This window comes from Symphodus melops (assembly GCF_947650265.1).
Source record: "Symphodus melops genome assembly, chromosome: 5".
Taxonomy (NCBI): Eukaryota; Metazoa; Chordata; class Actinopteri; order Labriformes; family Labridae; genus Symphodus; species Symphodus melops.
Genome location: NC_136695.1, coordinates 16,649,608 through 16,673,521, shown reverse-complemented (window position 1 = coordinate 16,673,521; position 23,914 = coordinate 16,649,608). Strand labels below are relative to the sequence as shown.

The window sequence follows — 23,914 nt, the reverse complement described above, 5'->3', positions numbered from 1 at the left end:
TTCGTGTCCTGACCTCATCCGTGTGTCAGACGAAAACTCCATTGAAAATCTAGTCCTCAAGTATTCAAGTGTTATGATCTTTTCCACACCACATCACTTCTCTCACAGCTTTGTTTTGATTGTCAACTCCTCCAGGGCTCCACCAGGAAGAAGTTTTACGTCCTCTCCATGTTTCCGTACCCGTCAGGACGACTGCACATGGGCCACGTGCGAGTTTATACCATCAGCGACACTATTGGCCACTTCCAGAGAATGAGGGGACACCAGGTTTGTCTGCAGAATGCCTTCCACCATTTTCTGCTGTCCTCCCTGAAATAAGCGATACCGATACACTGACGTGTCAAACATAAAGCTGAGAAAGCTTTTGTTTTATTGAATTTCTTTTTAAAGGGAAGGGCATCCTTCGAGGCCATTTTTCCGAGATAGGAGATATTTCTAAAGAAAGTCAAATCAAGTCTAACTGAATGCCATTGAGCTGTTTCAGATAGTAGCTTCTGTTATAGTGTAATCCTCACTTTATTAGTAGAGCCCCTTTCACACTAAACACTAAACACTCCTGCCACTTATGGAGTATTTCCTAAAGTGGCAGTGCAGCTGGCACAACAGGAAACTACCACTGTGTGTGACGTATTTCTGAACTGGAAGGTCGAGGGTTCAGTGTCCTCGGGGGCAAGACACTTAACCCCGACTTGCTCCGCTGCTTCGCCTATGGCATAAGAGTGCGTATGAGTGTTACTTCTGATGGTCTTACTACAAAGTGACAGTAGGAGCGACAGAAGACAAGGAAAGAACTGGGATCGTCGGTGGCGCAGTGGCAGGGCGCGCGATCCCATGTATTGAGGCTATAGTCCTCGCGCGCGGGCGGCCCGGGTTCGCGTCCGGCCTGTGGCCCATTTCCCGCATGTCTCTCCCCACTCTCTCTCCCCCTTTCCGACTCTATCCACTGTCCTCCCTCTATAATAAAGGCATAAAAGGCCCAAAAATAAATCTTTAAAAAAAAAAAAAAGAAGACAAGGAAAGAACTATACAAGCTCATGTCCATTTCACTGCCAGGACTTGAGTTGTCTGGAGTTCACATGTGAAACAGTTATTCTGTGATAGTGCTTTTATATACAACAATTCACACCAACATAAAGTTCTCATTCAAACAGGGAATTCAAACTGAATATTAATGTAAGAACGCAAAGATAGATACTTTGAAAAGATGGAGCCACATTAACACGCTGGATATTTTTCTCAAGCTAAAAAGTTATTTTTGGTTTATAAAATGAAGCAAAGAGTTCCAAGCGCTCCTAATATTGACTCTTTGTTCTTAGGTAAAATAAAAACATTAATACCTCCCTACAATAGGATAGGTGCCCAAAAGAAAGGCTCTCTTTTAAGGCGTTTCTTGTGGTTTATTTAAGAATAAGCAACAAATCAGCCTCTGTTTTCTATTCCCTGGTTAGCTGTATAGTTTGTTTTATCTACCTCTCAACACACAAGTCTTTTTCTGGTGCTTAACTGTCTCTTTGTTCAGACCTACAGCCAATTATCTCAACTTGTCTTCTGTGAAAGCTCAAGGGTTGTGCCATCCTGAAGAGGAGCACATTAACAGTTTTTTTTCTTTAATTCAAGTCAACCACTTAAATTGTCAGCTGTCATCTAATTAAATGCTTTTATTCAGTGGTTTGAAAACCATTAGACCTTTTATATTACCTGAGAAATCCGCCTTACCTGGACATGAAGTCGGTCTACGTGTCTGTTTCGAGCTGGAGGGTACATGACATTATATACAGTTCAGACTACAAGGTTAATGCTTTTCTACTTTCACACCTAAGCACAGCTTACTTCAAAAGTCTCGCTGCTCTTAAGCTCCAATCTGTGCACTTGTTTCCTGCTTAGTACATCTATACACTGTTTATTAAACATATTATTAATAGCTGCTCTATGAACACTGCTTGAGCCTCAGTTTACACCTGCAGTGAAGTGTGAAGCTGCATATCTCTGAACACACGATGAACTTCTAATATAAAGTTCTAACAATAGCATTAACGAGATAAATAACTTCGACCTCCTCCTTATCTCTCAGTCGTGACAGAGAAGTTTACACTAACCTGCGAGCGTGTCATAAGACTTTCCTGTATTCTGTTTGGATTTCTGTCAGCAGTGTGAACATTTGCACACGTAAAAAATGTGAAATGATATTTATTTTACTCGCAACAGGCGGATTTTTGTCATAAACTTGAAGGTTTTAAACCTGTTGTGGAAAAGATAAGAAAAAGGAAAGTCTCTACTCCACTCTGTGTCAACGCGGGCGCTGCAGTCAATATTCACGTTGTGCTTCGGTCCAGTGAACTGCAGGTGCTGATGAGACTGTGTCAGTCACAGAGATCAGCTAAATGTTTCTCTTTAGTGGTTGTCCTCACATAACCCCTCCCTGTTTTTGCCCTGATAAAAAGCCTTTCTAACTGGGATTTGATTTGAGTTAGTTTTTGCGTTCATCCTCTCACCTGCGGAGAGAATCCCATCTGTTTCAGTTTGCGTTCTCCCCGGACAGAAACACGGTTTCACCTGACTGACCAGGACTTCCTGCTCAGGAGTTTACGTTCTCCCAGCATCTGTCAGAAAGCAAACGTTGTTCCACTGAATGCACCGAGTCTTCCTTATTCACTAGTTAATTAAAAAGGTTCACTCGGCTGATTGTCACATACTAAAGCTATTCTCCCGTCTTTTAAAGGCGAGTTCTTCTTTCACACTTTCCTAACACAAACACTCAACAGAGTTTTCTGTTGTCCTGATTCACATCAGTGTATAAAGTTTCACAGGAGTTCACTCGGGTCATCCAAATGATAAAAGGCATAACAAGCATCATTTCATCCTTAATATATGAGTCAAAAGATTTTTAAGTCACCTGACTGGTTCCTTTTAGGTACAAACATGTGGAATAAATAAAGTAAAATCTTTTCTCCCTCCATTTTATTCTGTTAAAGTGAAATGTTACTTTTGTTTGAAAGAACCAAAGTAGAGTAGAGTAATAAATAGAGAGAGAGAGAGAGAGAGAGAGAGAGAGAGAGAGCAGGGAATGATGTTCAGAAAAGAGCCATGGTCGCGCTCTCTCCCTGGTTTCCTCTCTCACCTGTCTTAAAATAAGAGTCAAAGCCGCCCGCTGCCTCTGAACATGAGGCACGCAATCTCATCCCAAACTGGCGCCCCTTTACTGAGTTTTATTTTGCATTGAAAAACAACACAAAACATTTTACTTAGTTATCTTATTAAGTCATGTGGGCTGCAGTCATGTAAGCTGTTCCCCCTCTTTCCTGTCATAGACAACATATATATATATGCTTTTTCTCCTTTGTTTAATAATTCCTCACACACTCACTCACAGTGCCCGTGTTAAATTGTGCAACCTAAATTGCATCAGTTGTTTGGTCATGTAAAACCTGAACTCAAACATTGAGCCAATCAGCAGGGTTGGGTATGAACCAATTAGCTTGAGTAGAAAACACAAATGTTAGAGTTGCATGTGAGTGCTGCCTGAATCGATAGAAGCTTCTGTGTGGGTGGACACTTCCATGTAGCGGTGAGTGGTCTCACAATGACACACACACACACACACACACACACACACACACACACACACACACACACACACACACACAAAAATCAGCCTCCCAACACTTGTGTCCATCATGTTGTGTTCACAAGCAGCCCATAACAGTTGATTGGCGTATCTGTCACGGGTTGGCATGGACTTGTTCGACATTACAGTGGACAGATTGTCATAAAATGTTCCCACACTGACTCCCACGTCCATCTTCCTCTGCCTGTTGTCACTCAGGCTCTGAAATGTGCCGTCAGTCTCTGTGGTAACAGGTTGGTATTTGCAGGGAAAAGATTGTTTTCCTCTGCTGCTCTCTTTGAACTTTGAGAATTGAGCTTTGAAATGCAGTGTGTCTGTCACAGCTGCTCCCTGTAACACAACGTCTCACTCCCTCGAGATGAGGTGCATCATGTTTTCTGGCTTTGTTACATTGACATTGGCTATCTCCTGTTTGTGCCTGCTTTCCTCCTGATCCGTCACAGTGGTCTGCTGTGCCGAGCTCTCCTAGCTTAATACCAGCACTCAGCTTTACAAATGAGGCCCATGCAGTTACCAAGGATACCAAATCGTCTGAAACATCAGCCCCGTTAGAGTCCATGGATGATCCTCTACAGTCCTCGAATCCTTGTCACCCTGCGTCTCCTCTACTTTACTCACGCCTTCCACTCCTGTGCTTTCATCTCCATTCTCTCTCAGTGAGCGGAGAAAAAACATCTCTGGCTACTGAAAGGAAGAAAAGATGAGACGTTATGTCGAGTAGATGATTTATGTTAAGGATTATTAGATAGACGGTGGATTTTAAGTACAGAGGGAGGGAAGCAGACAGAAGATTGTGGTGTTGATAAGAAAAAAAAAAAGTGTGAAACAATTTAGTGAGTATCCTAATTAGCATCAGGCTGGCAGGTGGGCAGCTGTCACATCCGGAGCTTCCATTCAGAGCCTTATCTTCCCCTCCTTGATTTTACATTATATAATAGTGCATTAACATAAAACCTGTTTGTGTTAATGCACTGGCTGAAGTCTCTAATGGAGTTAAAATCTCTGCAGGACAAACACATTATCGTAAAGGGGGTCAACATTTTCTGCAGTTGTAGGAGCTTAATGCCTTAATGCTGAATAAATTACCCCCTACAGTGAAATATGTCCTGATTTTTCTCATACTATTTAAATCTCCCTGGATGATTTCATATAGAATAAATCTTTATTGTCCTCCAGAGGTGAAAATTTGCCTTTGGCTGCCCATATATACTGTACATTCATTGTTCGGAATGATAATGGTTTCTCTTTGTTCACCTCTGCAAGATCAACACTTGAAGAATCTCTTTACCAAGTATGGCAACTTAAAGCCGAGAGTGGAAAAACAAATGAGAATGGAATTCTTCATGAAGAGGGAAAAAAAATCTTAGCGGTCAAATAAAGTTCTGAGCAGAACAAACTGCATATTCACAGATTTGTGATTGAGCATTTTGTAGTCTTCGACAGTAACTGCACTGTATGTCAGTATCTTGAAAAATGTCTGTTGGGAATGTGTAGGTAGGCTGTTGTGAACGTTGTTGCAATAGTATTTAATTGTTGATGAATATTTAAATGTCAAACAAAAATGATGCATCTGACATATTGGTGTCTACGCTCCCTTCCCGTCCACAACGCTCTGCCAATGAAAGGTGTCTGGTTTTTATGGTACTTGTAGCACTTTGAGATTTTCTTTTCATTGTAATGTCCATTTTGAATACAATGTGTTATTATTATTTATCATGAACGCTCATCAAAGAATCTCTCGGAGCCCAAGGGGCAATTTGAATAGCTTATTAGCTTGTTAGCTTTTTCAGAATCTACAACTATTAACTGAATCAACCACCCATATTCATGTGTAACACTTGACTCTTGATTCTCACTGCTCACACAAATCTCCTCACGTGTTAAATCACAGGTGTTGAATCCGATGGGTTGGGATGCTTTTGGACTCCCTGCAGAAAACGCAGCCATAGAGAGAGGTCTGGACCCAGGGGAGTGGACAAAAAGGTATATGAAATATCATTTCAGCTCTTATGAGAGTCGTCGTTTTTACGCACACTTAACATTCACTCCGTTTTGTCTCTCAAGCAACATCCAGTCCATGCGAGAGCAGCTGGACAGCCTCGGCCTCTGCTTTAACTGGGACCGAGTGAGTAAAAAAAACTGAGCATCAGAGAGTTTGCCCTGTTAACGTCTGGTTTACTCCGTGGCCAAATTGGTGACCTTTCTGTGGCTTTTCTTTTTTCTGACAGGAAGTGACCACCTGTCTTCCAGACTACTACAGGTGGACGCAGTATCTGTTCATCAGGCTCTTTAAAGCCGGGCTTGCGTATCAGAAAGAGGTACCATTGGCCTTTGCCCTGAAGTGCTTATTCTGCTTTTCTTCTAAAAGGAAATACGATTTCTTTGGGTTTGAGGTCCCTGACAATGACAGACATGATTGAGGCAGCTCAACCGTTACTCCTGGAAGAAAAAGACTGAATTGAAAAAGAAGAGAGCATGCTCGAACACCTTTGATTATGTTTAATGAAATGGGGCAACCTTGAATAAGCCTTTAGTCGGTCTATTAAATCCAACCTACTTTCTAAGCTCAGCTTTTGAATTTTTAATTGTGAATGTGTGTGTGTGTGTGTGTGTGTGTGTGTGTGTTCCTTTTGCATTGGTGTGCTTATTTGTGTGTTTCATCCAGGCTGTGGTGAACTGGGACCCCGTTGATCAGACAGTGCTGGCTGATGAGCAGGTGGATGAAAAGGGTCGCTCCTGGAGGTCTGGTGCCCTGGTGGAGCAGAAGCTTCTCACACAATGGTTCATTAAGACCACAAATTATGCCAAGGTAATGTGTGTGTGTGTGTGTGTGTGTGTGTGTGTGTGTGTGTGTGTGTGTGTGTGTATGTGCAAAAGAAACCTGGGTATGAATGAGTGTGTGAGTGCAAAGTGGCGTATGTCTGGCTGGCCGGCAGCCTTAATTCATGTCGAAATGAGCAGCGCACCCCTCTGATAACAATCATGGCCGACACGTCAGCGGCAGCCCTGTAGCTCTGCTCCTGCAATCAGACCCCTGAACGCCATCATCTGTAGCCTGGCGTTTCCAGACCGAGGATAGAGAGAGACTAGCAGAGTCTGGGTAATACCACATGGTGGTCTGGCTGACTGATTAGAGGTCTGCCCCCTTTCTGCACAGAGCCTAGCAAAGGCTGCTGCAGGGTGAAATGACCCCCTCTGGACCCCCTCAGCCCCAGAAATACCGCTTGTGCATTATGCATGCAGCATGTGTGTAGTAGATAACACATGCTCTTCAAGGAGAAATTCATGAAATACTTGCACTTTTGTCAAACCTGCAACTCATTCAAACTTGTTTTAATACTTATTTGTTTTGTTTTGAAAAAAACGTGTAGATGTCATAGTTCTTGTTTTAGGGCTGTAAATAAAAGAGCATTTAGATTGTGCTTAATCTTTTCATTTCTTTGGTTTACAAACTTTTATTAAATGTCTGGAAAAATTCTTAAAAGCCAATGTGACTTCTTTAACGGTCTTGTTTTGTTTCATGTTTTTAGAGTTGAGTTAAGATTGCAAAGAAGATGCGGCTACAAAGATAGAAAACAGAGAAATATCTGCAATTCTTCATTTTTATCTCCTTTTTTTTGACAACTCTGCTTGAAAAAATTACAGCTTTACTTCTTTTATTAAAATAGTGATTAAGAATAGTGCCATGCGCAGAAAAAAAAAAAGCATAAGTAAGATCCAAGTTTCTGTGAGTAGAGTTTCATACCATAATGAACTCAATTAAAAAGCGAAGCTTGCTCGGGTGGCATGAAATGAATATTAAAACTCCTCAATGCTTTAACATAATGGTTGTGATTTGTAATTCTTGCAAATAAAGTTGCAAATGTGTCATCTTCTTTTTCTTGGCTCATTTGCCATTTCCATTAAGAACACCAGTTTGCCCACTGTCAGCTCAGATGTTTTCCAGTTTTCGTCGCCGCGCTGAAGTCGCCCCTGCTTGTCTGTGTCACAAGTGTGAGTGGAGGTGGAAGTGGCCGACTGCGACAATGTGTTCCTGCATTTCTAATTTTCACTGACGAATGGAGAAGTGGGAAAGAGAGAGGAGGGAGGTGTTAGGGAAAAGAAGTGAGAAAGACAGATGGAGAGAAAGGAGGACCGTGTCAAAGAACGGCCTGCCAAATTATAAGAGCTGCGCTGTAATTGGACGGTGATTTCCTGTCTGTGCGTCTCCCTGTGCTCGTGTTCGAGCCCGTTAGACAACATTAACTTCAGTCAACATTTATTCAGCCGCCGTCAGTTTAACTGTCAGGTCGTTCCACGCTGTTTCCCCATGAATCGTAACCATATTGTTTCCTCTGGGACACAAATGGCTGAATATTATTACTAAGATGGATTTCTCTGAAGTGGGCCGAGCAGGATGCAGAATGATCACGTGGCATCAATGGCAGAGTTTTCAATTTCATGCATAATCGCACTTGTTGCTCTCGGACACACTGCGCTGACATCGAAATGATTCACAGCTCAGTGCATCATTCAAATGTACTTTTTTCTCAAACATCTGCACACATCCTGAGCTCTGCTGTTTCCTTAGAACACAAACAACTAAAGACATTTGAAAGATGCTGGTTCAAATCCCTGAACAGTCTTAGAAAAGGTATGACTTTAGGCTGCATTGGGTAATATTTTTCCCAGAAGTATTCTTATGTATCTCTCCTTTTCTTTCTCTCCTTCACACACAAAACAAACACCATTTTCAGTTATTGCTTTACCATGATTTTCCTCTTTTGCTTTTCTTAGTTTCCATGGAGACTCCTGTCCTTGCTGTACATCTTTCAGTGACTCCTGCTTCTGCTTAACTCTAGCTTTGTGCCAAAGTCTTTTTTTTATTCTAGCAGTAAAAAAAATAAAATAATCCCCAAATCACTGCCACACTTTTTAATGTGATAATTAGTATCATCACATTCTTATTTTCAGTGTTTTTTTTGTCTCTCTGCCATGCTGACACAAATTCTCCAGGTTTTCTGTTTCCTGTGAAGACACATCCCAAAATCATGCGAGTGATGACTTTGTTCGATGTGAATGCTTGTATTGAGACGTATGTGATGAGTGGCTGCATGCTGAGCCGCACAGCGAGGGGGATTATGAGTTATAGGTTGTGACAGACTGAAAAGGAAATGAAAACTTGGAAGATCTTTGGGGCTCGGTCCAGCTGTGGCTTTTTGGCCTGAGCCTCGTTGATATGCATGGATTCCTTTAATCATTCTGAAGAAGTGTTGCTGTGCGCATGTGTGTGTATGAGAGGGAGGGAGGGAGCGTGTGCACTTTTTGTAGCCGATTGCTTTGTGATAAGAGAGAAAGTGGTGAGAGTGGAGGTCAGGATTTTTGAAAATCTCTCTTTGGCTGCATAATGTGACCTGCTTGGCTCTGCTGCTTTGTCAGAATAAATTGGCTCAGCTTTCAAACAAGGCCACACTGAGTCGGAGTCGATTGCATTATCCCAGAGTGCTGTAGACAGCAACATACTGAAGAGCAACATTGACCAATTGTGCATTAAAAACAATGGAGGGAATTTGGCTGTTTCCAAACATGTAAAAGAAAACTACTTGTGTTTTTGTGTCTCTTCTTCAAGCCTCTTCTGGACGCCCTGGCAGATCTTCCAGAGTGGTACGGGGTCAAAGCCATGCAGGCGAACTGGATTGGAGAGTGCACCGGATGCTACTTTGATTTTAAACTTAAGGTGACTTTATTTAAATTCTCCCTTTTTTTTTTTTTTTTTTTTTTTTGAGGAAACATGAAAGATCAGCACTTTGTTGATCCGATTCAGTTCAGCGCGTTCCTCTGACAGTAGTCATTTACCAAAACAGATGATTTCATTTCTTCTGTGTATTCTCACAGTCATATTTACAGTTTCCCACTTGTCAAACTGCACTGTCACAAAAAGCCCAATGAGCACCCTGTAAAAGACTGCTTTGTAAATAAGAGAATGAAAATTTGTCATCTGACTCTGTCCTTTAATGGAACAAGTCTTCTTTTTCCTGGAAGAACAACGGTCGCAGCATGTAGTGTGACTCGAAAAGGCATTTTGTGTTGTTTTCTGTCTTTAAGGCAGAATAGATAGTTCCAGTTTAAAGCCAGCATGTGTTAAGTTAATTGGATGGCTGCTTGTTTTGTATCATATTGTTATATATTCACTGAATTAACTCTCAGGGGGCTGAAAACGGTGTAAATGTGTGTCCTACAGCATGACATGTACTAATTAGCCTCAAGCCCCTAACAAGAGTGTTGCATCTCTAAATAATTGCAGGATTAAAGGCTCGTAGCCTCCTCATTAATCAAATAGCCACATACATGCATACAGTACATACATTTATACATACAGCATGCTAACACAGTTTACAATGACTCTGTGCTTCATCTGATGTTTTTTCAGTCTTTTGTTTGTATTCATTGTATTTTTGAAAATCTAATTAATACATTAAATGGCCTTCAGGTGGTTTCCACTGTGATGCCTTACATCAGCTAAAGTTGGTAAAAGTACAGAACATGCTGAAGGTTCATTGTTTAAGGTAAAATTGATTGTGTCTCTCTCTTAATACAACACTCTGCATACATGGTAACGTAGAGTTCGTTCAGTACCACAGTACTCAATAATTATATGAACAACTGAAGAGCAAGAAAGACACTGCAAATAAACAAAATTACTTGAGTTAATTAACAATAAATGCAAAATGCAGTCACACCTAAGGAGGCGCTCAACTGCTTTACCTCTTCCTAAATGATCGCTCGATATTATACAAACCACTCTGTGTGATAACCTCAGTTCCTCAGGAGCTGGCAGGTTCTTCCCTATTAGTGCAGCTGTTTACTTGGACGCTGACAGTTTCTTCTCTGATCTTCCAGCTGAATGGAGAGGAGACGGGGGAAACCCTGTCAGCCTACAGCTCCTCTCCTGAGACAGTGTTTGGAGCAGCTTACCTGGCCATCCTGCCCTCCCACAGACTGCTACACGGGAGCAGCTCAGTCCGCTCCGCCTTGGAGAAAGTCTTTCAGACAGGCAGTGGTAACCGTCCTCAGTTGTCTGGATTCAGGCTGTCTCACAAAAACATTTTTCTACTTTTTTTTTTTTTTTTTTTTTTTTAGAAAAGACACACATCTAGATCTTTACTTAGCAGAGGTATATGTTTTTTATATCTTCTCAACTTTAGAGATGATGTAGGCAGTTAGGATATGCATCAGCACAGCAGGTATATGATATTAAATACATGTATGTTACATCATTTATAAAACATGTACAACTATTAAAAAAACAACTATAGGAAAAAGGAGGAAAAGAGTAAAAATGAAATCCTTAATCCCCTTCAAAGACAGAAAAAACTTGTTTAAGGGAATTTAATTTAAAGTAATGCATTTCTGTCTTTATATTTTCCACATCCTCTATATGGATTACATGTTTTTGAATGTCATAGCTATGGTAGCAGTGGCTGCTGTGGTCTTGAGCGTATGTTGATTGGAATTCCTTTGAGGTTTCCTCAGCCTCAGTAGTGAGTGATTGTTGATAATGAGCCACCAGGGGAAGCAGCTCGGCCTCCCTCACACCTCTCCTGCCCCCCTTTGCTTTCCAGACTGCCTGACGGAGGTCACCGCTCGCAACCTGTTCACCAGCCAGGAGGTTCCCCTGGTTATCTCACGCAGAGAGGCGTTTGATGGCTATCTAGATACTGTGATTGGTGAGTTTCAGGCCTGAGGAGGTTTCACCTTACCTTGAAAAAAAAAAGTATATACATCTTGGAGCATGCATGAGGATTTTTTTAGCAGATTTGATTTGGCAAAAGATGCATCCTTATTATTCTTTTTTTTTTTAGCATTCTCAACACAACATGCTTACCACAGGGTTTTTTTCCTCCTCCCTCAGGGATTAGATATGTGTGTCCATGTTTCTGTTTTTATTTTTTTATGCTACATGTTTTTCCTGAATCTGTGTCTTAACAGGAATCCCAGACTGCAGTGAGGAGGATCTGTCTGTGGCCACAGCTCTGAACCTGATGTGGACAACGGTGCTAAAAACGGATGAAGATGGGACACAAACTCTGATTAACTCTAATGAGGTCAGCACTGTCAAAAAAGACCCAACTAAGTCAAGGATTACTGACCTTAAGTCTGGTACACCAACTTTTCTACACTTTAAAAAACTCATTTTTTTCTCTCTTTTGCCCTCTTCTATATGTAGTTCTCAGGCCTAACCAGGCAGCAGGCATTTGATTCCATTACCCAGAAGGCCAGAGAGCAGAAGGTCGGTGGTCACCTGACCAGCTCCAAGCTCAGGGACTGGTTGATATCAAGACAGCGGTACTGGGGAACACCCATCCCCGTGGTGCATTGTGGGTCTTGCGGTGCAGTTGCTGTCCCTGAGGAGGAGCTACCTGTTGTTTTACCAAAGCTGCCGTCTCTTAAAGGAAAAGGTGCCTCGCCACTCGACGCCGCTCATGATTGGGTCAACTGCAAGTGTCCCAGGTATGAACAGTGAGATGGTAACTCCGACGTTTTTCTTTTCATGTTTTCTGGGAACGTGGCAAATTAACTGATCCATTAGTTTCATATCTGTTATGATGGGGTGTGTGTACCCTTTGAAAACCTACAGACATACAGCCACTGTATTAAAACGACGAAGCAAAATAAGCCAAACTCAGGAGAAAGAAAATTTAAATTAAAAAACAAACAAACAAAAAAAAACCCTTAACAAATAAAAAACCCAACAACATCTTTAACCCAACCATCACTGCCTTTTTTGGTCTACAGACATGTTACTATTATCTGCACTTACATATGCATAAAGAGTACAGGGATTCAGAACTACGTTAAACTTATTTACATTAATACATAGTTGTCGAAAACCAGTAATTTTAATTTGTCACATACTTATATAGATGTGATGTGAAATGTAAAGACTGTTCTGCAAGGCCATGCAATAAGAATAAACACTGAACTTAGAAATACACGTATAGTAATACTTATAAATACAGTGAAAGAGAATATAATCAAATAAAAATAATTATTTGAATATACCAAAAGTATAGAATAATGTAAACAGTATAAAGTGTCCAGGGTACACTAAAATAGAATATAGTGTTAAAAAAAAAGTTAGGGACATCAGATGATTAAATCACTAACAAATTGGCATGTGCAACTGGTAGAAAGAAAATATTCCTTCACATTAGGGTGTCACAAGGAACTGCTGACTTCGAAATGTATAAAATTGTCTGCAAGAGCTCTGACACTAAACAAGTCTCCACCTGTTCCTGTAGCACTTACCCAGTAGCGGGTCAGTTGCCCCAGTCTACTATGCAATGTGTTAATGGGATAGAGAAAATGTGCAGGATGTTTTTAGTCTCTTATACGAAACAGAAGTTGTAGGGGAAATGATCCTGTCCATTATGGTCTAAGTGGAGTGAGAATGGATTTATGTTGAAACCCTTCCCAGTGACACCCTCTCCCCACTGCTTCTTGTTCGTCCTCAGGAGACCAGCACAGACGAAATGAGCTGAGAGCACTGACAGCTTTAGGGAGCGTTGAGAGCGAGCCTCTGAATGATGTGATTAGTATTATGTTTCTGAGGGGGTTATGTAATGAGTGGCATTGGTGACAGGAGCAGCATGAGATGATGATGATGATGATGATGATGATGACGATGATGATGGTAGTGCAAACCAGCTGTGTTGCACACACATTTACCGTACACTGGCAAGTGTTTGAACACGTTTGAGAAGAAGAAAGCATCTTCAGTCTCCCCTCGCTGATATGGGAATCCCTCTCTGGATAAGACTAATCACCGTCATGGCGTCACTTTGATTAAAACAACAGCCCACTCAGTTGCAGATGGCTCAAGCCATCAGATTGTGTTCACTCACTCTCACAAAGCTACTATAATTCCTCCCATCAGCCGTGATTGATGGCTATAATCACCCAGACGCCGTTATCTCCACCCTCCATTGTCAAGAGTCTGTCGAAACGTGTTCCCTTCACTCATCAACCACATCCAATTAAAGTTTGAGAGCAGCACAGATGAGCGGGACGATAAAAGATGCTTTTATTTGTCCTTGAGGCAGTCATTACCTGTGTGCACATCTCTCTGACTCTCCACAGCGCTGTAAATCGGTCCGCCAACTGAACCCTGCCTCGGCTTAGCCTGGCTGGAAAGGTGCGCGTACAGGTGTGTGTTGTTTGCTGGATTTCTCCATCTGTGACTTTGTGTCACAGCTCAGAGCTGTTTTCCATAGAGATGAGAGCCTTCCTGAAGTGGGCAGCTGCATCACTTGCCTCGTCTGTTTGAGAGCCTTTTGGCTTTTTTTGGCTCTACTTGCAAATGCACCCACACCCACACACACACACACACACACACACACACACACACACACAGGTTATTTTACACTCTCATTCTTACAGGTTGCTTCAGATAAAGTGACCTACTTATTTTTGCTGCTTTCATGGCTTAGAAAAGTCCAACCTCGAGAAAGAGTGTGTGGTCAGAACTGATCCTCTGTACACTGGGTGTAACCAGTACCAGCTGTCTGTCAAATGACCACAGTCTGGCCTCTGATTGGTCAATCTCTTGTGAGATTTGAAGCGAGAATATTTTTTTCTGAACGACATGATAATAAGGATTCTTCTTTGTGCCATGAATTATGTTGTTGGATTCTGACTATGTTCTTAACTTGTACTATGGCTTTTTTCAACATTCTTAATAACACCTGGCCTCCAAATATTAACCTCCCAACACCTTAGTCTTGTTGCTAGGCAACGTTCAGCTCTTACCTCATCATCTCAGCCTTATTATAGACCGTTAGGTTGGTCCAGGGGTTTTGCCTCTCATTGTGTGTGTGTGTGTGTGTGTGTGTGTGTGTGTGTGTGTGTGTGTGTGTGTGTGTGTGTGTGTGTGTGTGTGTGTGTGTGTGTGTGTGTGTGTGTGTGTGTGTGTGTGTGTGTGTGTGTGTGTGTGTGTGTGTGTGTGTGTGTGTGTGTGTGTGTGTGTGTGTGTGTGTGTGTGTGTGTGTGTGTGTGTGTGTGTGTGTGTGTGTGTGTGTGTGTGTGTGTGTGTGTGTGTGTGTGTGTGTGTGTGTGTGTGTGTGTGTGTGTGTGTGTGTGTGTGTGTGTGTGTGTGTGTGTGTGTGTGTGTGTGTGTGTGTGTGTGTGTGTCTGTGTCTGTATAAGGGAAAATGAAGACATCCCAGGTGCAGGAAACACAACCCGCTCTGCTGCACAAAATATAGCTTTGAGCTTCTGTTTATCTATCTGAGACACTGATTTCAACTCTACTGAGACTCATTAGAAAGTAAAATAGAGACACTTTCACTGTTCCATTTAGTGATTTAAATCAAATTGGAACAAAAACTCTTTTTTTGTTTTCTCTGCCTTTGAAAACGTCCTCATGTCCTCTACTGTGAAAGTGATGTTGGCAGATTTGCACCACATACTCAAGGGGTCTGTTTGTCTTGGACAGAAAATGGACACAAGGTGGCATTTCCAATGCAAACACACCATCATGTTCTAAGCCTGCTGCTCCGTTCCCTGTTAGCTCAGCCTGTTAGTTATGTCACAGGAACACAGCTCTGGTGCCAGTCTGGCTTGAGCTGAGCTTCTCTGCAGGGACATGACCTCCTGCAGCCAGATGGAACCAGCTGCATGCTCACACACACACACACAAACACACGCATGCACGCACGCACGCACACACACACACACACACACACACACACACACACACACACACACACCATATAATGTGCCATTTACGCTAAGCATACAAACTGGGATTGCCCATTTCTTCGCTTTCAAATTTGTTCGCCTAATATTGATTGTTGTGCTGCCTCTGCCAACTCTCTCTCTCGGCCTCTCTTTCCTCTGTCAGATGTAAAGGCCCCGCCAGGAGGGAGACCGATACCATGGACACATTTGTGGACTCTGCCTGGTATTACTTCAGATACACCGACCCTCATAACAATCACAGGTACGATCAGCCTGCTTCTGAGACTCACTGAAATCACTGAAAACAGTTTTCTCATCCTGACAGATGACAACAAAACAGAAACAGGTTTTATTTACACTCTTGTTTTCACAATTAAAAAGCAATGAACCAAGAAAAATCTGCACAAGTGTTTTCAGCAGTGGGCGTTAACAAATCTGTCTGTTTTTAGATATTTACAAAATGCATTCTTCATATAATGTCTGCTCCACTGTGTGAAAAGCTGCCGTCTCACACACACACACGCGCACACACACACACACACACACACACACACACACACACACACACACACACACACACACACACACACACTCGTCTGGTTTATATGTGTGGCCAGAAAGTTACACTCAAACACATAATTATGCTGCTCACTGTAAGATCACCCACTCTCCCACTTATCCATTTCAAACATGTATAAACTGCCTCTGTGCAGTCCTCACACGCACGCACACACACACACACACACACACACACTTTGCCTGGAAGTTGCATTTATAGCCAGCAGAGATTACGGAGCCATGGTCATCACCTGCTGGGATGGTGGCGATAGCCTGAGCCTTACAAAAGAGATTAATTTCCCAGTGCCCTGACCCAGCTGTAAAGCTACTTTAAAAGGAAGGGGGACTGCTCTCCCCATCACTTTTCTTAGGCGGACAGATTATGGCACAACAAAAAAAGCAATTACGCAATTTGTGCATTTCAGTTAGCCTGCTGGGACCTGCCTATACGCAGACGGGAAGTCACGATGAAAAAAACATGGACAGAGATGTTAAAAGTAGCAAATTGGAGGAAAGGAATAGGAAGAGGGTGTTTCATGGAAGTGTGTGTGTGTGTGTGTGTGTGTGTGTGTGTGTGTGTGTGTGTGTGTGTGTGTGTGTGTGTGTGTGTGTGTGTGTGTGTGTGTGTGTGTGTGTGGGGGGGGGGGGGGGGGGGGGGGGGGTATGTATTACAGTTCCCTGGACTAATGCCAACAAACAGCCACATATATTTTCAGCCTTGTGAGTTCATAACTTTTTTTTTTTCCCCTGGTTCAATTATCACGGAGACACCATCATCCCAGACAGGCAGACAGGTGTGGAGGAGAGTAATGATGGTGCGAAAGGTGACATACAGAGATAGCAGGCTACGCTAAAAAAGCATCATTAGGTGGAATCCCAGCCTGTGCTGACCATCACTGCGGTCAGGCTAAACACATACAGCTCTCCTGGTGAAATCTGAAAGAAACAGCACAGTCAGCAAGATATCGACCAACAAAAGCTGTTAACATGCAAAGCTGATTTTAGAGGAAATCTTCAGAACAAAAATTACATCAGTAGAGATTAATCTATGTAAAAATGAAGCCAGAGTGAGAGGATGCTTTTGTTCTCTTCAGATCTGGATCAGAATCAGTCTGCCCCCTAGAGGACGTGAGTGAGCATATTTACAAAGTACACAGTGCCATTTAAAACAAAGGTTTTCTCATAACGTACTGTGAAATGTAAACATACAAACATCTATTTAACTCCCGTGCTCTTCTAGTAATCTTATATTAATAAATCTATTTCCATAGCAACCTTTGATATTAAGGTTGCACATTGTCTGACAGAGGATTTGTATTCAAGTTTCATCATCTGAAGGGGGGTTCAAATAAGAGTCCAGATACTGAAACAGAACTAAAGAGGGTACTCTTGGTTGTCGAGGAAGTCAAACACTAAAAGGCTTTCAATCAAACACGACATTGTAGATGTTCCAATTAAAAACACATTTACATAAACTTTAACAACATTACTTTAACACATTTGAACATGCTATAAAAATACTGCAAGATCATAGGAGTGACATCTGCCAAAAAAAACTTCTAACCTATGTTCTAACCTCACATGGAGACTATATTTAAGTTCAATTGTTTCCTGCTGTGTCTCTGCAGACCCTTTGAGCGCCGCCTGGCCGATCACTGGCTACCTGTAGACGTTTACATCGGAGGGAAGGAGCATGCGGTGATGCACTTGTACTACGCTCGCTTTTTAAGTCACTTCTGCAGGGACCAGGGTCTTGTAGCTCACAGGTACAGTTCACACAGTACTTCATGTGCTTTAAGAGTGCACAGCCATCCGTTTTATTCGAATCAACCCTCCTTTTTGTTTTGCAGGGAGCCTTTCAGAAAGCTGCTGGTCCAGGGTCTGATTAAAGGCCAGACTTTCAGACTGGCAGACAGTGGGCAGTACCTGAAGAGGGACGAAATAGACTTCACAGGTAAACACTGCCCCAATGTACAGAGTGTTTGTCAGTTTGTAACAGATGCTGACAGCTTGACTCCGTGTGGCTCTGCCTCATTCAGCTAAAAATCAGTCAATTTGAATATATATTCTCACAAACGCTCTTGAACTTTTTCTGTAATCCAGTTCAAAGGTAAGCGTTTCCTTTCATATTTGTTATTGTTGATGTTGTGACATCAGTTTCACACATCATCGCTTTTTGCTGCTGATATCATCCTGTCTTTTTTACTCTATTGCTTATCCCTGTTGAATGAGCAGTTATCCAGCTACCCTTGACAAATCACAAGATTTCCTTTTTGAAGTGGGCAAAAAAGATCTCTTACAGGTTGGCCTCACTCCAAAGCATTTTCTTCCTTTCTCTACTAAATTCTCTTCTAGATAAGGAGCCAGTGGTGTTAGGCGGTGGCAGTGTTGAGGTGACTTGGGAGAAGATGAGTAAGTCGAAACACAACGGTCTGGACCCACAGGAGGTGGTGCAGCAGTATGGCGTGGATACAGTTCGGCTTTATATCCTCTACGCAGCGCCACCTGAACAAGACATCCTCTGGAATGTGAAGAGTGAGCCCTGACACTGCTATGAAGAAAACACTGATACCTTTTATGACTTTATTATACATGATTAAGATATTCAGAGAAACTCTAGAACATGATAATTTAATGTAAATTTCATTTTTGTAAATAGAATTGTCTGCCTATGTATTTCATAAGAAAGGTGTGTAAGAGAGAAACGTTTAAATAAAAAACTTACAGGTGAAGTCCCACACAACTTGCAAACAGACATGTATTGGCAATGTTTTGGTTCTAGACCTTCATCAGCTGAACCGTTTGTCAAACAAATGGCAGGAATTCTTACACAGGAAGTGGTAACAAGCCTGCCTTCAATCATCATTAGGACCTTAGTGCTGAATCAGCACATTAACAAACAAACATCAGCTGATTGAGAGCGCACAACAGCCAATTTAACAGAGAAAAAAAAAAAGTTTGATTTTCACTAGATGATCTGCCTGCATGTTTCAAAATATCCTTCTCTTCTTCTGTTCGTCTGTGTGCGCACGGCTTCAGCTGACGCTCTTCCCGGCGTTCTGCGGTGGCAGTCCCGGCTCTGGCAGTTGGTAACCAAGATGAGAGGGGCTCGGCAGCTCGGAGGTATCCCCAACCCCTCCGTGCTGAAAAAGAAAGAGCTGGTCGAGACCAAGAAGATCTGGGAAAATAAGAACTACGCTATTCAAGAGGTAGCATCTCCTCTGCCTTGTACAAGATTATCTCATGGTTTCACAGTATTTAACAGTCAGATAGTGTATCTACCAGTAGGGGTCAGTAAGGTGCACATATTCTAAATACCTACTACGTAATCACAGATGAGTCAATCTTTTGCGTCTGTCACCTTTTTTGATTTAATTTCTCTATCGGATCATGTAATTGTCTGCTGTTATTTTAGATTTTCAGCATTAAATATTCTTGTTTTTGTTCCTTTTGTACTGTTAAACAGCATGGGAACATTCTCTCTCTAACATGATGGTGCATGACAACTGTAAGGTAGTTGTTGGCAGTTGATCACACACTGCAACAGTTCACAGTCCTTTCCATCTTTAGTAACCCTAAACCCCCAGAGTAAAGAGTGAAGGAGAGAAGCGATGGAAATTGATTTTAAATCCACTCACTCTCCGTTCACGCTTTATAAATAGCCTCCTTTGGCTGCCAGGTTTGATGATTCTCTCTCGACACCCCTGGGGGGGATGGTGCTTTTAAAGGTCCTGAGGCTGTTTGCCAGAAGCCCCCAAAGCCCAGGCTGTCCTTTGATCTATCCCTCGGAAAAGCTTTGGTGATCGACCTCTACCTCCCTTGGGCCCTTCTCAAATGGGTTCCTCTTCCCAGAAGGCTATGCAGGGGGATGTCAATACTGTCTAACTTCAGCTGGTACACACAGTGATAACAGGAAGAGGGGCCCTCCTCTTATGGGCACGTTATTGTTTTCTAATAATACTTCAGACACAGGCTCTGAATGACTGTTCAGACTCTGTCATCTTGAATAACTACATTTTGTTCTACTTCATATTTTAAGGTGACAGCTCACTTTACGGAGGACTTCCTTTTCAACGCGGCCATTTCTCGCCTGATGGGACTCACCAACACTCTGAGTGTGTGTATACTTATAAAAAAAAAAAAAGGTTACACATGTAGCATTGATAAAGTACCATTGTCCAATTTATACATTTATTCTTGTCTGTGTGTTCAGAGTGCAACAGTAAGAGTCGTGCAGCACAGTGTGGAGTTTGAGGAAGCTCTGGCTGCACTTATAATGATGACAGCACCCATGGCCCCTCACCTGGCCTCTGAAGTTTGGGCGGGTGAGTGACACACACATTTTTCAACGAATATGAGCATCAAACACTCACAGTAAAAAGTTAAGAAGGGCAAACCATCAAAGAACAAAACTAGAAACAAAAAGTTAATTTAGTTAATTTGTTTTGACTCTGAATAATAATCACGTCCTCTCGTGGTGGATGAAATTATATGATCTTAGTATCTGTAGGGGTACTTTAAAGAACTCCAGGGGGGTTCTTGAGATGATCTTACCTTTTATTTTTAAAGATGATCTGTCAGACATAAAAATCAATCACTAAAAGTGTTCTTTCTTCTACCATCATAGAATACAATTATAATCAAACGTAAACGTTGAAATTTTGCAGCAAACAAAATAACCCCCAAGTTTGTTCATGTTTTTTATTTGTGCAAGGAGCCAGTCGTGACCCTAAAAGAAACACACAGTAGTTGAGACAATAAATGAACAATACAGCTAAAGAAACATGTAAGTTAACAGTTGGAATGAACCCAGCACCAGATCTTTATTTTATTTTTTTAATTGTATTTAGAGAAGTTGTGCTGGTCAGGGGGGTACCTGACTAAAAAATAGTCAGCTATAGATGCCACAGTTACCAAAGTGCTTCTGGTCTGTGGTGAAATGATGCTGTTATTTTCAGTACCAGGAAGTTGCCTCAGATAAACGTAATGTTGAAGCTGCTCATTAAAACCAAAGATCACCCAGGACTGATGTTATCATTGGCCAGTAAGGGGAATATTTGAGGTCACTCCACCTTGTGTGAAAGCTTGCCCTCGTGCTGCCCTAATGCAGGACATCCCCTTATTGTCCACAACACATGTACACAAAAGCTCTGCACAACTCTTAAATAAAAGTTGTTCCGCTGAAACATATTGTCCAGTCAGGAAGACCTGACGCATGTATCAAAGTAAAGAAGGAAAAGGTGTGCGTGATTGTTTTTGCGTTCTAACGAGTGGCTGCCTGCTTCTTGTTTGTGCTCACATATGAAGTGTTATCTGTACCAGATAAACGAGCGAGGAACGTGTGACCTCTGCTGCACTCAGTCACGTTGTGTGTATTTCCTTGTTTGAAATACACACACACACACACACACACACACACGCGCATACACACGCGCATACACACACAAACTTACACTCACAGTTTAGGATAGAAGAGGAAGTTCACTTCCTTCCCTTGGGCCTTAAGGGAGATGCACACTTGCGTTTCCAAATGGGGAGAGGGTGGGGTTTTTTCTTGAGTCTTAACAGTAAACAAAAATGAGTATTTGTTAAGTATGGAAAACAACTTTAAAAAAAAAAGCAATATTAAAAGTCCAGCCAACATGAAATCTCAATAAGTTCTTTGGTTTGTTTAAAAAAATGACTACTTCATTTAAAAAAACATACTCAATATTTTGCCGAGTGTTCTATAATGGCATGTCTTTAGCTAAAGGCACTGTTTCCTACATGTGACTGACTCTATGTTAATTAAGTTTCTCCTGGGTTACTGGCAGGTCTTTGTCAAGTGCAGAACCCCCTCACTCCACTACTCCGGCAGGGAGGAGACGTCCTGCAACAGTCCTGGCCGAATGTGGACCTCGAGTACCTGGATGTCCCTGACTTTGTGGAGCTGTCTGTACTGGTAAGATCCAACAAACACACGTGTTTTTTCTGAATATTCTTTCTTTTGTTGTGCTTGTACTCTTCTTGAAAATAATGGATCATCAGCCCTAATTTATAAACAACTTTTATTAATGTGTATTTTCACACACATCTGTTCTTGCATCCTCTCGCATTTTCACTCAAACTCTCTTCCTCCTTTAAAACCAAAGTCTCCGGTCCATGATTACTCTCAGTCTATAATTTAAAAAAAAAAAAAAAAAAAAGCCTATGATTATTCTGTGTGTTTGCATGTCGAGTTCTGTGCTTTATGCTAAATAGGCAAGTGGGGCAATAATTAAAGGCAGGAACAGAACACACTGAGCTATTTCTTGACTCTCACAGAAAGTGTGTGTGTGTGTGTGTGTGTGTGTGTGTGTGTGTGTGTGTGTGTGTGTGTGTGTGTGTGTGTGTGTGTGTGTGTGTGTGTGTGTGTGTGTGTGTGTGTGTGTGTGTGTGTGTGTGTGTGTGTGTGTGTGTGTGTGTGTGTGTGTGTGTGTGTGTGTGTTTTGAGAGAGTTCACTTTCAAAGACAAAGAGAATCTCAAGCTGTGACTTGGATCAGGTCCAGACATCTCACATGCTGACACTTTACATACACAAATGAACACACGCATACACACGTGTCAGACTCATTTAAAAGATAAAGCTGATAATGCTTTAATCTTGACTGTTTTCTTTCTAAAGCATCGTATCCTCAAAGAGAAGCAGCCTAATCCCCTCACACACAGACACACACAGACACACCCATGTGATGCTAAATGACAGCAAATGCAGTCAGAAGATAAGCGGCACCTGTGTTTCGCCTGTTGGATTCTTCCTCTGGACTCAGACAGAGAGGCAAGAAATCACAAGACAAGAAACCTGGACTGTGTGATGTGTGTATTACCCGGCCTTTTACTGCTATTTCTGTGAGGACCAGTTGCAGTTTTACACCATTCACCACCATGCTCACCACATCAAAGGTCTGTTTGAAGGTTGAGTATTTGGTTAAGGGAATGTATTATGTCAATTATGGCCTTAGCAAGTATACAAAGACTAGTGTATGTTGGATTCTTCAAGGTAACCTTTAATACACAAAAGAGAATAGTTCTATAATAATCGTGTAGGCTTTAACTTCTCCAGTACACACACACATATTTGTTCATATATTTCAGCCCCCAGTGTTCGATGATGATGATGATGTTGGTTTTCCCTTGGCCTGAGCTCTCTGTTGTGGGCTTCCTCTGCTCTGTGGAGACAGCCTCACTGCCTCTGTCTTCTCTCTAATCACACACTCTGGTTTGTCCCTGAAGAGAGGCCTCGGCTGAGTGACCTCACACACACACGCACAGAAACACATACTCACAAACACACACACGGCACTCTCCAAATAAACACGATTAATTTTCAACTACTGTCAGAGACATAATCACACTCATCATGTGTGTGCACATACACTTGCTCTTAAAAGCTACAAGACTGAGAGCCCTCCCCATACCTACCACTAACTATGTGTTTAGACAGTTCACTGTATTTGTGGACAGAGAGGTGGTTATTTGGGGAATTTTATTCCAGGAAGAAACAGTTTTGGTTCAGCTTGTAAGGAAGAGGGAAATGTGAAAACTAGAAACATAATCCAATGTGTATGCCTTAATTCTTACTTTCAGATAAACAACAAGCCATGTGGGACGGTGACCGTGCCTCTGCAGGTGTCCAAAGACTTTGAGCGGGTGCAGCAGCTCGTCCTGGAGAGCCCGCTTGGACAGAAGCATCTTGGGAAGCACAACATCAAGAGAGCCTTCCTCTCCCCCAGGACCGCCCTCATCAACTTCCTCACTGATGAATAATACTTGTGCTTTCTAAACTCATTTTATTTCTGCAACACGAATGCCTGTCTATCTGTGACTAAGCAGGCAGAGGCAAAGAAACTGGGTCTTCCATTATAAATTAAGCAAAAGGACAGAAGCTGTTTGTTTTGTTTTTTTATAAACTGTCTTGATTTCAATGTATATATATATATCTATTGTATTTATACTGCACTGCCTTTTTTAAATAAAGATGGAATGAGTTTCCA

At 41.9% G+C, this 23,914-nt stretch overlaps 1 protein-coding gene across 3 annotated transcripts in view; it reads left to right on the top strand.

Annotated features, from left to right (window-relative positions):
* lars2 (leucyl-tRNA synthetase 2, mitochondrial) overlaps positions 1-23,914 on the top strand; it is a 28,923-nt gene extending 5,009 nt beyond the window's left edge. For all 3 annotated transcript variants that reach the window (XM_079343191.1, XM_079343189.1, XM_079343190.1), the window contains exons 3-21: positions 136-267; positions 5,517-5,608; positions 5,690-5,750; positions 5,854-5,943; positions 6,291-6,434; positions 9,234-9,341; positions 10,505-10,664; positions 11,227-11,331; positions 11,594-11,709; positions 11,832-12,115; positions 15,507-15,605; positions 17,530-17,667; positions 17,752-17,855; positions 18,257-18,436; positions 18,941-19,110; positions 19,941-20,018; positions 20,115-20,226; positions 21,715-21,842; positions 23,508-23,914. In XM_079343191.1, coding sequence (XP_079199317.1) covers positions 136-267; positions 5,517-5,608; positions 5,690-5,750; positions 5,854-5,943; positions 6,291-6,434; positions 9,234-9,341; positions 10,505-10,664; positions 11,227-11,331; positions 11,594-11,709; positions 11,832-12,115; positions 15,507-15,605; positions 17,530-17,667; positions 17,752-17,855; positions 18,257-18,436; positions 18,941-19,110; positions 19,941-20,018; positions 20,115-20,226; positions 21,715-21,842; positions 23,508-23,687 — 2,481 coding nt within the window. In that variant the 3' untranslated portion in view covers positions 23,688-23,914. The remainder of the gene's footprint in view (positions 1-135; positions 268-5,516; positions 5,609-5,689; positions 5,751-5,853; positions 5,944-6,290; positions 6,435-9,233; positions 9,342-10,504; positions 10,665-11,226; positions 11,332-11,593; positions 11,710-11,831; positions 12,116-15,506; positions 15,606-17,529; positions 17,668-17,751; positions 17,856-18,256; positions 18,437-18,940; positions 19,111-19,940; positions 20,019-20,114; positions 20,227-21,714; positions 21,843-23,507) is intronic.